This window comes from Eriocheir sinensis, unplaced genomic scaffold (assembly GCF_024679095.1).
Source record: "Eriocheir sinensis breed Jianghai 21 unplaced genomic scaffold, ASM2467909v1 Scaffold710, whole genome shotgun sequence".
NCBI classification, from domain to species: Eukaryota; Metazoa; Arthropoda; class Malacostraca; order Decapoda; family Varunidae; genus Eriocheir; species Eriocheir sinensis.
In genome coordinates this window covers 10868-26488 of record NW_026112066.1, presented here as the reverse complement: position 1 = coordinate 26488, position 15621 = coordinate 10868, and the positions used below count along the sequence as shown (strand labels likewise).

The following is a 15621-nucleotide window of genomic DNA, read 5'->3' as shown; positions in this document are numbered from 1 at the left end:
GACTCACCTTCTGTACCCGACAGTGTCGCCCAGTCGATATGGGGGAGGTTAAAGTCTCCTAGTATCAGTGAGTCGCTGTTATTAAGTGACTGCCTTAAGACGCTGTACATTTCAAGATCGCCATCAAGTGATTGCCCCGGAGGCCTGTAAGTGACAGATATATTTAAATTGACTTTTGCAATGTTTACTCGCACGCACAAATGTTCAACGTTACTGTTTCTTGGTGTTTTGTCAGTAGGTTGCAAGCAGCTTTTGACAAAAAGGGCGACACCCCCCCCTCTGCGGTTTACACGATCATTGTTGAAGAATCTGTAGCCATCTATGTTGTATTCGGAACTTAAATCAATATTAGTGGTGTCGATAAATGTTTCGGTTATAGCAATTACGTCAAAGTTTTCTGTCAGAGCAAGACATCGCAGTTCATCAAATTTGTTTCTTAGGCTACGCGCATTGAAACTAAGGACTCTTAGGTTATCTTGAAGCTTGGTAATAGAGAGAGAGAGAGAGAGAGAGAGAGAGAGAGAGAGAGAGAGAGAGAGAAAATGCCCTTAACTCCTGCAAAAGCCTTGTATTATTATTATTATTATTATTATTATTATTATTATTGTTATTATTATTATTATTATTATTATTATTATTATTATTATTATGCAAAGCGGAACAGGTAAGAAATAAGAAGAATAGGTTGGCAACACTGCGCCGCCCCACAGCCAGTGAGAAGAAGTGGAGGTTGGCAACACTGCGCCGCCCCATCCTGTGAAGGTAAACAAAAGCAAATCTGAGTTTCCGGAAGAAGGAGAAAAATTGTGTCAGCCAGCACACCCAGCCTCTGTGTGCCGCCATGGACCTCCTCAAGTGTACGTGAGTGAGTGAGTGAGTGGGGAGACATGGCCGCTCAATATACAGCCTGCACAGGACATAACACCAACTTGCGTTATGCCGTCATCGCTGGCAGGTCTCGTCCCTCTTGTCAGGCCGCCTCTTCTTCTTCCTCTTCTTCCTCTTCTTCTTCTACTTGTTTTGTCAGGCACCACACTGTCACATTACTAGGTGGTGGTGGTGCGGGGCAGGCGGCGGACACCTGTAGGCGGGGCTCACCTGCTTCCGTGCATGACGTCACGTGCAGGTGATGGCACACCTTGTCACGTGCTGGGTGTAGGGATCGGCACGGCCCTCAGCCCCCCCCACGCCTCACGTGCTTCACTTGTGTTGAGGGAGGGAGTTACTCTGCTCTCCTTGGAGTGGGATTGCTTACCTAGTGATCACTTGAGAGGCAAGGGAGGCAGTGCCTATAAGGGGAGGCCTCTTCTCTTATCCCTAGAATAGAAACCCTCTTTTTCATGATGGTGCAAGAAGCCCTGTGCCAACTGGAACAACTGTTCAAAAAAAATATTAAGACATACTTTACTGCATTTCAAAGGTATTGCTTTACAATAAGTATTTGTGAACATGTTTGATGAAAAATTTCTGTAAAAAACAAATAAGATTTCTATGTATACTTGATACTTGATATAGTTTAGAGGAAAACTCCTCAGAGCCATAGTGGTCTACCGCTGCTGCCGGTCCCAGCATCCCTAAGCTGAAGGGTAATGTGGTCCACTAATGAGTTGGTTGGTGCTCTGCAGGATGTTTTGGCGTGATCAGTGCCGCTAGCAGGGAGCCAAGATGTGTGGGGAGCGGTGCCGGCTGCTGTGCACACAGTGGCGGCTGTGGATCAGGCCGCTGGTGTTTGTGCTCTATGGCGCCATCATCCTGGGCTTCGTGCCCTACCTCATCTACACGCTGGTAAGTACGAGAGACAGACAAACACACAGACAGACAGCCCATTCTTATTCTTATCCCGTCCACTGCGATTGGCACAGATTTTGCCTTCACTGGTTGCCTACTGCCAGGTCTTTCTCTGCCTCTGTGGTGGACAGTGGAGTGTTTCCCATGTGGTATTGGTGTGCTGGATATCCCTTCACTGGTAGCCTGGTAACATACACTCCCAGGTCTTTCTCTGCCTCTGTGGTGGACAGTGGAGTGTTTCCCATGTGGTATTGGTGTGCTGGATATCCCTTCACTGGTAGCCTGGTAACATACACTCCCAGGTCTTTCTCTGCCTCTGTGGTGGATAGTGGAGTGTTTCCCATGTGGGAGACCAAGAACGTTTTAAAATATGGACCTAATTAGCACGCTCGTCAATATTTATTTTTCTTATGTGTTTCAGAACCTGCATGGGATGAACGGCTTCACCATTGCCTGGCTCATCGGCGGAATCTTTGTGTTCATGGCCATCCCCATCACGCTGTGGGAGATCGTGCAGCACCTCATCAACTACACCAAGCCAAAGTTGCAGAAACACATCATCAGGTGAGTGGGTGGGTGGACGCAAGGCACCAGGGTTAGGGGGGCTTCCTTGTTGCTACTTGGATAATATGGTAAATAATAGCAGGCTTTTCTTTTCTTAATTATTTTTTTGGTAAAGATTCGTATTAGGTCCGTGCCAGTATCTCATAATCTACTTTATGAAACATCACTATCTCTTCATATATCTTTTCTACAAACCTTCAACAGTCATGGAAACGCTTTAAAAATCCAATTCAAGGTTTTTTTTTTTACTCTTGAAAATAAGGGATAATGTTTACGGAAGCGCGTCGCCTCCTCTGGCGGCGGCCGCGACGACGCTGCAGCCTCCGCAGCCGTAAAATAGCTTGCAGAGGGTTTAGGGTCGGGGAGCATATTTAAACTTCTCAACCGAACTTTCACGAACTACTAACGGGGCCAGGCTCGCCTCCTCGACCCCCACATGTATATGTGACTTATTTCAGCGAGGAGGTGTTTCTCGCAACACCGGCTGCACCGCCGCCAGAGGAGGCGACACGCTTTCGTAAACATTATCCCCTATTTTCAAGAGTAAAAAAAAGTCCTTGAATTGGATTTTCAAAGCGTTTCCATGACTGTTGAAGGTTTGTAGAAAAGATATATGAAGAGATACTGATGTTTCATAAGGTAGGTAATGAGATACTGGCACGGACCTAAAACGAATCTTAACCATTTTTTTGCGCTTGTTACTGTAGAAAAAATAATTATAAGGAGGCTTGGTTTACTTTCTGAAATCTTATACCTCTGTCTTTTTTGTGTGTGGAAGCAACAGGCTTTTCTTTTCTTAATTATTTTTTTGACCTTGTTACTGTAGAAAAAATAATTATAAAGAGGTTTTTTTTTGTGTGTGGAAGCAACAGGCTTTTCTTTTCTTAATTATTTTTTTGACCTTGTTACTGTAGAAAAAATAATTATAAAGAGGCTTGGTTACTTTCTGAAATCTTATACGTGTCTTTTTGTGTGTGGAAGCAGCAGAGAGAGAGAGAGAGAGTCCACTTCCTCCTGTTCTTCCTCCTCCTCCTCTGTTAGCCACACCACACCCACCTCATATGTTTGCCTCCTCCTCCTCCTCCTCCTCCTTTCTTCTTGTCTTTCCTCACAGGTCTTGTAAAGGAAGTATAACAACAGCCTGGTATTGAAATGTTAGTAATGTTGACCTCCTCATTACCTTCCAGAGTGCTGTGGATGGTGCCGGTCTATGCTCTCAATGCTGTAAGTACCGGGTCGTATTTTTAAACATTTTGTCACTCAAGCTCATAGATTTGATTAGGCTATCATAGCATACTGAATTTGTGTGACTCTCTCTCTCTCTCTCTCTCTCTCTCTCTCTCTCTCTCTCTCTCTCTCTCTCTCTCTCTCTCTCTCTCTCTCTCACACACACACACACACACACACACACACACACACTGGTCACACAAACTCAACCTATTCTTTACATAACCCGAAGCCTGACTCTCGCTCCCTCCTCCCTTGTTTCCAGTGGTTGGTTCTCGGGTTCCCCAGCCTGGCGCCTTATCTGGACACGGCCAGGGAGTGCTACGAGGCCTATGTCATCTACAACTTCATGATGTTCCTCCTAAACTTCCTGGACGATGAGATGGACCTTGATGCCTGCATGGAGAGCAAGCCACAGACGCCGCACTTTTTCCCGCTCTGCTGCCTCAAGCCTTGGCGGATGGGGAGGTTAGTCAGTCAGCCACTCCATACCACACCCACCTCATAGGTTAGGTTAGTCAGCCACTCCATACCACACCCACCTCATATGTTAGGTTAGATTAGGTTAGGTTAGGTCAGTCAGCCACTCCATACCACACCCACCTCATATGTTAGGTTAGGTTAGGTCAGTCAGTCACTCCATACCACACCCACCTCATATGTTAGGTTAGGTCAGTCAGTCACTCCATACCACACCCACCTCATATGTTAGGTTAGGTTAGGTCAGTCACTCCATACCACACCCACCTCATATGTTAGGTTAGGTTAGGTCAGTCAGTCACTCCATACCACACCCACCTCATATGTTAGGTTAGGTTGTTGGTGGTAGCGAGTGTTCTAAGTGCTAATCGGTTCATGGATAGAGAAACTCAATATCCGTTTGGGTTACTTTATTGGACAAAAATACAACAAGTCATTGAGACAAACACAACACAAAAAAAAGGTGTTTGTGTGGGTATGCGTTTGTGTGAATGTTGTTTGTGTAGGTTAACATTTAAGTGTTGGTGTATGTGTATAACAATGTGTAATGGTGGACAACAAAAGGACATAGATGGACAGTCAAAGGTAAACGAGTACAAGAAAGATAAACATTGAAGACACGACGCGGACAGAGACAAGGACTGACGATGAACATGAAAACACAGAATTTTAAAGTCTTTCTCTGCAGTGCACCATTTTCTTATGTGTCACTGAGGGGAAGGAACACGCGATTCGAGCGGTGACTGCTACAAGGTTAGGTCAGCCACTCCATACCACACCCACCTCATATGTTAGGTTAGGTTAGGTCAGTCAGCCACTCCATACCACACCCATCTCATATGTTAGGTTAGGTTAGGTCAGTCAGTCACTCCATACCACACCCACCTCATATGTTAGGTTAGGTTAGGTTAGGTTAGGTCAGCCACTCCATACCACACCCACCTCATATGTTAGGTTAGGTTAGGTCAGTCACTCCATACCACACCCACCTCATATGTTAGGTTAGGTTAGGTCAGTCACTCCATACCACACCCACCTCATATGTTAGGTTAGGTTAGGTCAGTCAGCCACTCCATACCACACCCACCTCATATGTTAGGTTAGGTTAGGTTAGGTCAGTCACTCCATACCACACCCACCTCATATGTTAGGTTAGGTTAGGTCAGCCACTCCATACCACACCCACCTCATATGTTAGGTTAGGTTAGGTTAGGTCAGTCACTCCATACCACACCCACCTCATATGTTAGGTTAGGTTAGGTCAGTCAGTCACTCCATACCACACCCACCTCATCCAAGGTGAACTCAACAGATTATATGACTGGGCGGATAAATGGCAGATGGAGTTCAATGTAGGGAAGTGCAGTATTCTGAGTGTAGGTAGGAACAACCCCTCACATAACTATTGCTTAAATGACACTCTCATAAGTAGGTCTGGGTGCGAGAGAGAGGGATTAGGGGTCTTAGTGAGCTCTGATCTCCGTCCAAGGGCACAATGCATTCAAGCTAGAAATCGAGCTAATAGGGTACTGGGATTTATTTCAAGGGCGTAAGCAGAAGCCCCAAGTCTTCCTCAAACTATATTTAGCATTAGTTAGACCTCATCTTGACTATGCGGTTCAGTTCTGGTCACCCTACTATAGAATGGATATCAAAATGTTAGAATCGGTGCAGAGGAGGATGACTAAGATGATTCAGGGGTTGAGAAACTTGCCATACGAGGAAAGACTCAAACAGTTAAACTTGCATTCTCTAGAAAGGCGAAGGGTGCGTGGAGACATGATCGAGGTTTATAAATGGATGAAGGGCTTTAATAAGGGAGACATTCATAAGGTTTTGTTGGTAAGAGAACCGGGTAGGACACGAAGTAACGGGTTTAAACTGGATAAATTCAGATTCAACAGGGACATAGGCAAAAATTGGTTTACTAATAGGGTGGTGGATGAGTGGAATAGGCTTAGCAGTCATGTGGTGAGTGCCAATACAATTGTCACATTCAAAAATAGACTAGATAAATTCATGGACAGCGATATTAGGTGGGGTTAGATACACGGGAGCTTAGGGTCAAAGGAGCTGCCTCGTACAGGCCTACCGGCCTCTTGCAGACTCCTGCGTTCTTATGTTCTTATGTTCTTATGTTAGGTTAGGTTAGGTTAGGTCAGCCACTCCATACCACACCCACCTCATATGTTAGGTTAGGTTAGGTTAGGTCAGTCACTCCATACCACACCCACCTCATATGTTAGGTTAGGTTAGGTTAGTCAGCCACTCCATACCACACCCACCTCATATGTTAGGTTAGGTTAGGTTAGTCAGCCACTCCATACCACACCCACCTCATATGTTAGGTTAGGTTAGGTTAGGTCAGCCACTCCATACCACACCCACCTCATATGTTAGGTTAGGTTAGGTTAGGTCAGTCAGCCACTCCATACCACACCCTCCTCATATGTTAGGTTAGGTTAGGTCAGTCAGCCACTCCATACCACACCCACCTCATATGTTAGGTTAGGTTAGGTCAGTCAGCCACTCCATACCACACCCACCTCATATGTTAGGTTAGGTCAGTCAGTCACTCCATACCACACCCACCTCATATGTTAGGTTAGGTTAGGTCAGTCAGTCACTCCATACCACACCCACCTCATATGTTAGGTTAGGTCAGTCAGCCACTCCATACCACACCCTCCTCATATGTTAGGTTAGGTTAGGTTAGGTCAGTCAGCCACTCCATACCACACCCACCTCATATGTTAGGTTAGGTTAGGTTAGGTCAGTCACTCCATACCACACCCACCTCATATGTTAGGTTAGGTCAGTCAGCCACTCCATACCACACCCACCTCATATGTTAGGTTAGGTTAGGTCAGTCAGCCACTCCATACCACACCCACCTCATATGTTAGGTTAGGTTAGGTCAGTCAGTCACTCCATACCACACCCACCTCATAGGTTAGGTTAGGTTAGGTTAGTCAGTCACTCCATACCACACCCACCTCATATGTTAGGTTAGGTTAGGTTAGGTCAGTCACTCCATACCACACCCACCTCATATGTTAGGTTAGGTTAGGTTAGGTCAGTCAGTCACTACATACCACACCCACCTCATATGTTAGGTTAGGTTAGGTTAGGTCAGTCAGTCACTACATACCACACCCACCTCATATGTTAGGTTAGGTCAGTCAGTCACTCCATACCACACCCACCTCATATGTTAGGTTAGGTTAGGTTAGGTCAGTCAGTCACTACATACCACACCCACCTCATATGTTAGGTTAGGTTAGGTTAGGTCAGCCACTCCATACCACACCCACCTCATATGTTAGATTAGGTTAGGTTGAGAGAGAGTCTTCAACTAACCTTTCCAATACTATTTTCCGTCCGTTGTCCAGGGAGTTCATTCACCGGTGCAAGCATGGGATCCTGCAGTACACCGTGTTCCACCTCATGACCACCTTCATCGCCTTCGTGTGTGGGCAGGCCGGGGTCTATGAGGAGGGCAAGCTGTCGCCAAAGAACGTGAGCAACAGACTTTATTTATTTTTAACCTGTCCGCTGCGATGGGCACGGATTGCCTTAAACAATATATTTTTCTCTTATCGAATAGAGTTTGTTGTATCTTGTAACACCTTTGGAAATAGCAAAATTTTGAAGCAGTGGCTTGGTGCTCTGCCCAGTGAGTGACTTTGTTAAGTGTAAAGAGGGTGGGTATCAGGACATCTCTCCTCCCGTATTTGATCTTGCTTTCGGCCACCTCTTTTGTTTCTTTTTTAGGAGCAGCGAGTAGCGGGCTTTTTTTTTTATTATTGTTTTCTTTTTTTGTGTGCCCTTGAGCTGCCTCCTTCGTTGTAAAAAAAAAATAATAATAATAAGTAAGGAGTGTAAGGTTTGCTGCAGTGGTTTCCTTCCCTGCACATGTCACAGGAAGCTTCTTTTATCCCCCAGGCCTTCGTGTACCTGTTTGTGGTGAACAACCTGTCGCAGTTTGTGGCCATGTACTGCCTGGTCCTCTTCTACAAGGCCATGCGGAGGGAGCTGGACCCCATGTCTCCCCTCGCCAAGTTCCTCTGCATCAAGGCCGTCGTCTTCTTCTCCTTCTTGTGAGTGTCTAGGGCAGGAGAGCATCGAGACACCTCCTCTCCACCCGAAACTGACCTCTCCTTTTTTTTATTTTTTATTTTTTTATTTTATTTACAGTAGAGGAAACAGCTCAAGGGGAAAAAAAACGGAAACAATGATGAAAAAAAAGCCTGCCACTCTTTAATTTTATCTTTTCTTGGAGCAGCGTTTGTGGGATTTTTTTTTACGCCGGATAAGTACAGATATGGAGACGGGACCACACGAGCGTAAGCCCAGGCCCTGTAAAACTACAACTAGGTACAACTTGGTAAATACACACACACACACACACACACACACACACACACACACACACACACACAATATATCGCAGCCAGTATCATGTTTTCAGGCAGGGACAAGTGGCCTGGCAGGGTCTGTGGCTGTTTGTATTGTTTAATCAGAACAATTTCTTTTATTTATTACACAATTTATTTCTTGTGGTTAAGGAGTCAAAGAAAAGTGGAGAAAAATATAGATGTGCCCAGGCTCGTGAAGGTGACCTGACCTGACCTCTCTTTTCAGCCAGGGTGTTGCTATCATGTTCCTGATGAAGGCTCAGTTCATGCACGACATCTTCAACATCAACTCCGGCAATCCAGACGTTGACGAGGACCTGGAGAGACGAGACTCAAGTATCATTCAGGTAAGGAGACTCACTCACACACGATCCCCAGGTCATGAACAAGCCCTAGTCATTGTATGAGTCAGCTTTGTTAAGGTCACAATGCTTTTAACCTGTCCGCTGCGATTGGCACAGATTTGGCCTTCACTGGTAACATATAGTCCCAGGTCTTCCTCTGCCTCTGTGGTGGATAGTGGAGTGTTTCCCATGTGGTATTGGTGTGCTGGATATTCCTTCACTGGTAGCCTGGTAACATACACTCCCAGGTCTTTCTTTCTCTGTCTCTGTGATGGATAGTGGAGTGTTTCCCATGTGGTATTGGTGTGCTGGATATCCCTTCACTGGTAGCCTGGTAACACACACTCCCAGGTCTTTCTTTCTCTGTCTCTGTGATGGATAGTGGAGTGTTTCCCATGTGGTATTGGTGTGCTGGATATCCCTTCACTGGTAGCCTGGTAACATACACTCCCAGGTCTTTCTCTGCCCCTGTGGTGGATAGTGGAGTGTTTCCCATGTGGTATTGGTGTGCTGGATATCCCTTCACTGGTAGCCTGGTAACATACACTCCCAGGTCTTCCTCTGCCTCTGTGGTGGATAGTGGAGTGTCTCCCATGTGGTATTGGTGTGCTGGATATCCCTTCACTGGTAGCCTGGTAACATACACTCCCAGGTCTTTCTTTCTCTGCCTCTGTGATGGATAGTGGAGTGTTTCCCATGTGGTATTGGTGTGCTGGATATCCCTTCACTGGTAGCCTGGTAACATACACTCCCAGGTCTTTCTCTGCCTCTGTGGTGGATAGTGGAGTGTCTCCCATGTGGTATTGGTATGCTGGATATCCCTTCACTGGTAGCCTGGTAACATATACTCCCAGGTCTTTCTCTGCCTCTGTGGTGGATAGCGGAGTGTTTCCCATGTGGTATTGGTGTGCTTGATATCCCTTCACTGGTAGCCTGGTAACATACACTCCCAGGTCTTTCTCTGCCTCTGTGGTGGATAGTGGAGTGTTTCCCATGTGGTATTGGTATGCTGGATATCCCTTCACTGGTAGCCTGGTAACATACACTCCCAGGTCTTTCTCTGCCTCTGTGGTGGATAGTGGAGTGTCTCCCATGTGGTATTGGTATGCTGGATATCCCCTCCCAAGGTGCAGGACATTACATTTTTCCTCATTGAATTGTAGCAGCCACTTTTTGTTCCATTCCTGTAGCTTGGTGATGTCTTCTTGTAGGAAATCTGCAGTCAAGGGGTTAACTCTTTCCCAGGAAGAAGTGTGATGCTCAGGTCAACACTCTTTGGCGCCCTGCTTGAGTAACGTCCGTCCCCTCCGAGCCAGCCCTGGTCCACTCAATGGTGCCATGTGAGAGGATAACTTTTTATTTTCTCCTTCCAGAACTTCTTAATCTGCATTGAGATGTTCATAGCGGCCGTGGCCCACCAGTACGCCTTCTCCTACAAGCCTTACGTGGACGAGGAGTACGAGACGGGGAATTGCTGCCACACCTTCCTCCTCATCTGGGACATTTCAGACGTGCGCTCGGACCTCCGGGAGCACGTATACGTTGTCAGTGAGTATCAGCAAGCCTTTAGCATGGCTGTGTTCTGTTTCCTCTGTGTCCAGCCCAACACACTGTTAGGCATTCAGGAGGGTGTCCGAGGGCCGCTGCAGACCTCAGTGGCTTTTCTGAACTAGTGAACAGCTTCCTCTAGTCTTAGGTGTTAGTCCCTTGGTGGTTACTGTCCTGCCCTTCAGAGAACACTCTTCCAGCAGTGGTGATCCTGGTGGATATCATTAGAATAGACATTCTTTTACATGTCTTATATCCCTTATGCAGGACTTTTTTTTTTCCTTCACCTTTTCTTTGTTGCCCTTGAGCTGCTTCCTTTCCTGTAAAAAAAAAAATCTATACAGTATAATCTTAGCCATTTATTAATATTTCTTTGGTCTGCGGTAAAAATTGAAATATTCCGTAAATAGGAGGCTGGCAGTGTCTGGCTCATAGGGACATAATTTATTATCCAGCCAGTCTCTCAGTTAACCACAACATATTTATAGTTCCTCCCTTACCTCTTGATAAGGAACATCTTGACTGACTGTCTCAAGCATCTTCCTTTTCTCAATTTTTTACTGTGTGTTTTTTACTGTGTGTGCTGCAGGTGAAGGCATGAAGCGCCGCCTCACCTCACGGGGCAGTGGGTGGCCGGGCGGAACCTCCAGCATGGGCCCGGGGAGCAGCGGGGATGAACACACGCGGCTCATCGACCCACACTCCCACCAACACCACCACCACCACCACCAGCACCAGCACAGCTCCGGGGGGGGACACCGATACATGTCCACCTCAGACTCAGAGCACGACATTGTCATCACGCAGGTTAGGCCAGAGCCACTCATCTTGCTCAGCCCTGTTCTGTCCAAATCCCTTATGCAAGAGTTCACCAGCATCTTCATTCCTTCAGCCCTGTTCTGTCCAAATCCCTTATGCAAGAGTTTACCAGCATCTTCATTCCTTCATCCCTGTTCTGTCCAAATCCCTTATGCAAGAGTTTACCAGCATCTTCATTCCTTCAGCCCTGTTCTGTCCAAATCCCTTATGCAAGAGTTTACCACCATCTTCATTCCTTCATCCCTGTTCTGTCCAAATCCCTTATGCAAGAGTTAACCACCATCTTCATTCCTTCATCCCTGTTCTGTCCAAATCCCTTATACAAGAGTTCACCAGCATCTTCATTCCTTCATCCCTGTTCTGTCCAAATCCCTTATACAAGAGTTCACCAGCATCTTCATTCCTTCATCCCTGTTCTGTCCAAATCCCTTATGCAAGAGTTTACCAGCATCTTCATTCCTTCATCCCTGTTCTGTCCAAATCCCTTATACAAGAGTTAACCAGCATCTTCATTCCTTCATCCCTGTTCTGTCCAAATCCCTTATGCAAGAGTTTACCAGCATCTTCATTCCTTCATCCCTGTTCTGTCCAAATCCCTTATGCAAGAGTTCACCAGCATCTTTATTCCTTCATCCCTGTTCTGTCCAAATCCCTTATGCAAGAGTTTACCAGCATCTTCATTCCTTCATCCCTGTTCTGTCCAAATCCCTTATGCAAGAGTTAACCAGCATCTTCATTCCTTCATCCCTGTTCTGTCCAAATCCCTTATGCAAGAGTTAACCAGCATCTTCATTCCTTCATCCCTGTTCTGTCCAAATCCCTTATGCAAGAGTTTACCACCATCTTCATTCCTTCATCCCTGTTCTGTCCAAATCCCTTATGCAAGAGTTTACCACCATCTTCATTCCTTCAGCCCTGTTCTGTCCAAATCCCTTATGCAAGAGTTTACCAGCATCTTCATTCCTTCATCCCTGTTCTGTCCAAATCCCTTATTCTGTATTCATCTGTTTATCTGCTTGTCTATCTATTTATCTGTCTATCTTTTCCTATGTCTCATCTCTTTCTGTCCACCAGTTAATGTGTTGTTGTATCTATCAATCTGTGTGTCTGTCTGTGCAGGGAGAGATGTCTGACCCCGAGGACATCAAGGCAATCTGACACCCGAGTGCCCCTCGACCCGGCACCGTGGTGTGAGGGTGAGTGGGCACCGGGGACGCACGGGCCGGGCTTTTGTGGTGCCAGAGGACGGCGGCACCGCTAACCGCAGCTCCGGGCCAGACGTGTTTACTGGCAGTGTTGCGGCGTGTGTCCTTGCCACGTGCTGGGTGCGGCGACGCTGGCCGAGCTTCAGCCGGCACAGGTTTGCTTGCTTCTCATGTGTTGCCTTGTGTTGTGTCCTTGCAGCGTGTTCAGTGAACCCTACGGAGCAAAAGTCAGACTCGTCACATCATGGGCACCTTGCCAGTGTGGTTTTTATACACTAACCTAACATTCACACCCTGAAGATTATGATTTCATAAAGCTATTTTTCTAATTAAAAGAATTATTACATATTTTTTCTATAGAATAATATGAAGTACTGAATGCAATTTGTTTTGCATATATTTGATGCATTATCTTCCCTGTAGCTGTTGATTGCCTTGAGTCCAGACACTTGTGGTCCCTCATCAGTTTGTCAAGTAAGGCTTTATTGTGCCCCAGGGAAGACTTGACACTCATTAGTTTGTCAAGTAAGGTTTTATTGTGCCCCAGGCAAGACTTGACACTCATTAGTTTGTCAAGTAAGGGTTTGCTGCACCCCTGGGAAGACTTGACACTCATTAGTTTGTCAAGTAAGGGTTTGCTGCACCCCTGGGAAGACTTGACACTCATTAGTTTGTCAAGTAAGGGTTTGCTGCACCCCTGGGAAGACTTGACACTCATTAGTTTGTCAAGTAAGGGTTTGCTGCACCCCTGGGAAGACTTGACACACACTGTGCGCCTGTTATGGCAGGACACCTTGAAACAACACCTGGGATTTTCTTTTGTTGATTTTCTTTCTTTTTTTTCTTTCTCTTTCTTTGTTTCCTTATGATGCTGTTTAGAGCATGTTTGTTGTGTTCTGTTTGAGAGTACTTTGTTGTGTTTTGTTTTGCTGGTCCTTGTTTGAGGTTTGCTGTGTTCCACTTTGTCTTTCCTGCGTTCCTCCTCGGTCGCTCCAGGTTTTCCCCCGTGGCGTGATTTACGTGTCGGTGTCTCCGCCGTGTACTTTGAGGTTGCAGATCACTGTAGAGGCTTGTGAAGATTCTCACACATATTTAAGGTTATCTTGTACTTGTCTTGCAGAAGTCCACACCATAACTGCTTACCTATTGCCTAGTTCATGTGGCTTTGTTTCTGCTTGGGTAGGCCTACAAAGAAGAGTTATGTGTATATGTGCCTGATAACTGTGTGTCATACATACTTAGCTGTAGACTCGGCTGCACCCGTTGTGTCACCAGTGATGGCCTGAGGAGACTTCCCTCAACTCAGAACCAAAGAATACTTGCATTGTAATTTTTAAATACTTCTAAGTACGGTAGTCACAATTTGTATTGTATTATCTGTATATAATGACGAATTATATGCGTGTTCTCGGGCCTGGCATAAACCTATGCCAAGATAGCAGGGAACTGGTTAGGGGAAGCACTATGCATCTATATTTTGGAAGATGTCTTTTGGGTACATGAAGAGTGTCTTACAGGCAAGACATGACCTGCCCGAGTCACTGGAGGACTCGGCAGCATGAGTCGGGCAGGGACGAGTGTGTCCCAGTGGTAGTTTGTGAGTGGAGTGACGAGGCAACCAAAGACGAATGTTTAAGAGAGTCATAAAGATTATACAGAAACGATCCACTTGTTTGAATATCTGGGAACCCTGACCGTGTGGTGTGCAGGAAGTGATGAAGGTATTGAAGGTGTGTAGAAGGAGGCAGATCAAGGAGCCCAGGAAGCAAACAGACAGGCAAGGAGCAAACTTAAGAGCCACAAAAGTCCCGGTTGATCAAGGTGAGGCCGGCGTGAGGTGGTGGCATCTGTACCTGGCTTGTGATACCGACTGTGAGGATGAGAAGCAGAACCAGGGATGTGGAGGCAGCTAGAAAACAATTTGACTCCAACGCCAACTCCAGGAAACTTCATAGTTGTGACCCTGACTCCACTCCCTTCCACCTTTCCCTTCTGCAGGACAGTGGTGGACAGATCTAACCCAGCCACACCACACCACATCACACATAACACCCATCCACACCACACCACACCCAGCCACACCACACCACACATGACACCCAGCCACACCACACCACACCCAGCCACACCACACCACACCCAGCCACACCACACCACACCACACACACCACACCACACCACACCACACACACACACCACACCACACACACACACACACCACACACCACCACACCACACCCCGCCACACTACACCACACCCATCCACACCACACCACCACCCACACCACCACACAGCCACCCACACCACACCACACACCCACACCACACCACACCACACACACCACACCACACACCAGCCACCACCACACCACACCACCACACACCACACCACACACACCACACACCACACCCATCCACACCACACCACACACCACACCCATCTGCACCACACCCAGCCACACCACACCACACACCACACCCAGCCACACCACACCACACACCACACCCAGCCACACCACACCCAGCCACACCACACCACACCACACCACACCCCACCACACACCACACCACACACCACACCACACCACACACCTCACCCAGCCACACCACACCACACACCACACCCCGCCACACACCCACACCACCACCACCACACACCACACCAGCCACACCACACCACACCACACCCACACACACCACACACCACACCTCACCCAGCCACACACCACACACCTCACCCAGCCACACCATACACCTCACCCAGCCACACCACACCACACCACACACCTCACCCAACCACACCACACCACACCACACACCACACCACACACCTCACCCAGCCACACCACACCACACACCACACCACACATGACACCCAGCCACACCACCACACACCACACCCATCTGCACCACACCACACACCACACCCAGCCACACCACACCACACATGACACCCATCCGCACCACACCACACACCACACCACACACCACACCCAGCCACACCACACCACACACCACACCACACCCCACCACACCACACCACACACCACACCCATCCACACCACACAACACACCACACAACACCACACCACACCACACACCACACCACACCACACACACACACCACACCCAGCCACACCCACACCACACACCACACCAGCCACACCACCACACCACACATGACACCCACACCACCCACCACACACCACACCCAGCCACCACACCACA

At 47.3% G+C, this 15621-nt stretch overlaps 1 protein-coding gene across 8 annotated transcripts; it reads left to right on the top strand.

The window, feature by feature from the left end:
- Positions 1–690: 690 nt before the first annotated feature.
- On the top strand, positions 691–14057 carry LOC126994060 (transmembrane protein 184C-like). 8 transcript variants are annotated; one of them, XR_007748772.1, is made up of 12 exons: positions 691–857; positions 1626–1785; positions 2210–2352; positions 3540–3576; positions 3845–4047; positions 7452–7578; positions 8005–8159; positions 8704–8824; positions 10195–10369; positions 10959–11176; positions 12308–12923; positions 13077–14057. XR_007748772.1 is itself a non-coding variant. In XM_050853302.1 (11 exons), exons 2-11 carry the CDS (start codon positions 1666–1668, stop codon positions 12344–12346), a joined length of 1338 nt encoding a protein of 445 aa, XP_050709259.1. In that variant the 5' UTR covers positions 691–857; positions 1626–1665; the 3' UTR covers positions 12347–14057. The 8 variants fall into 8 exon arrangements, 5 of the variants coding, with proteins under 5 accessions (XP_050709259.1, XP_050709260.1, XP_050709261.1 ...); XR_007748771.1 differs by having other exon boundaries at positions 13026–14057; XR_007748770.1 differs by having other exon boundaries at positions 12975–14057.
- The last annotated feature ends 1564 nt before the right edge of the window (positions 14058–15621 follow it).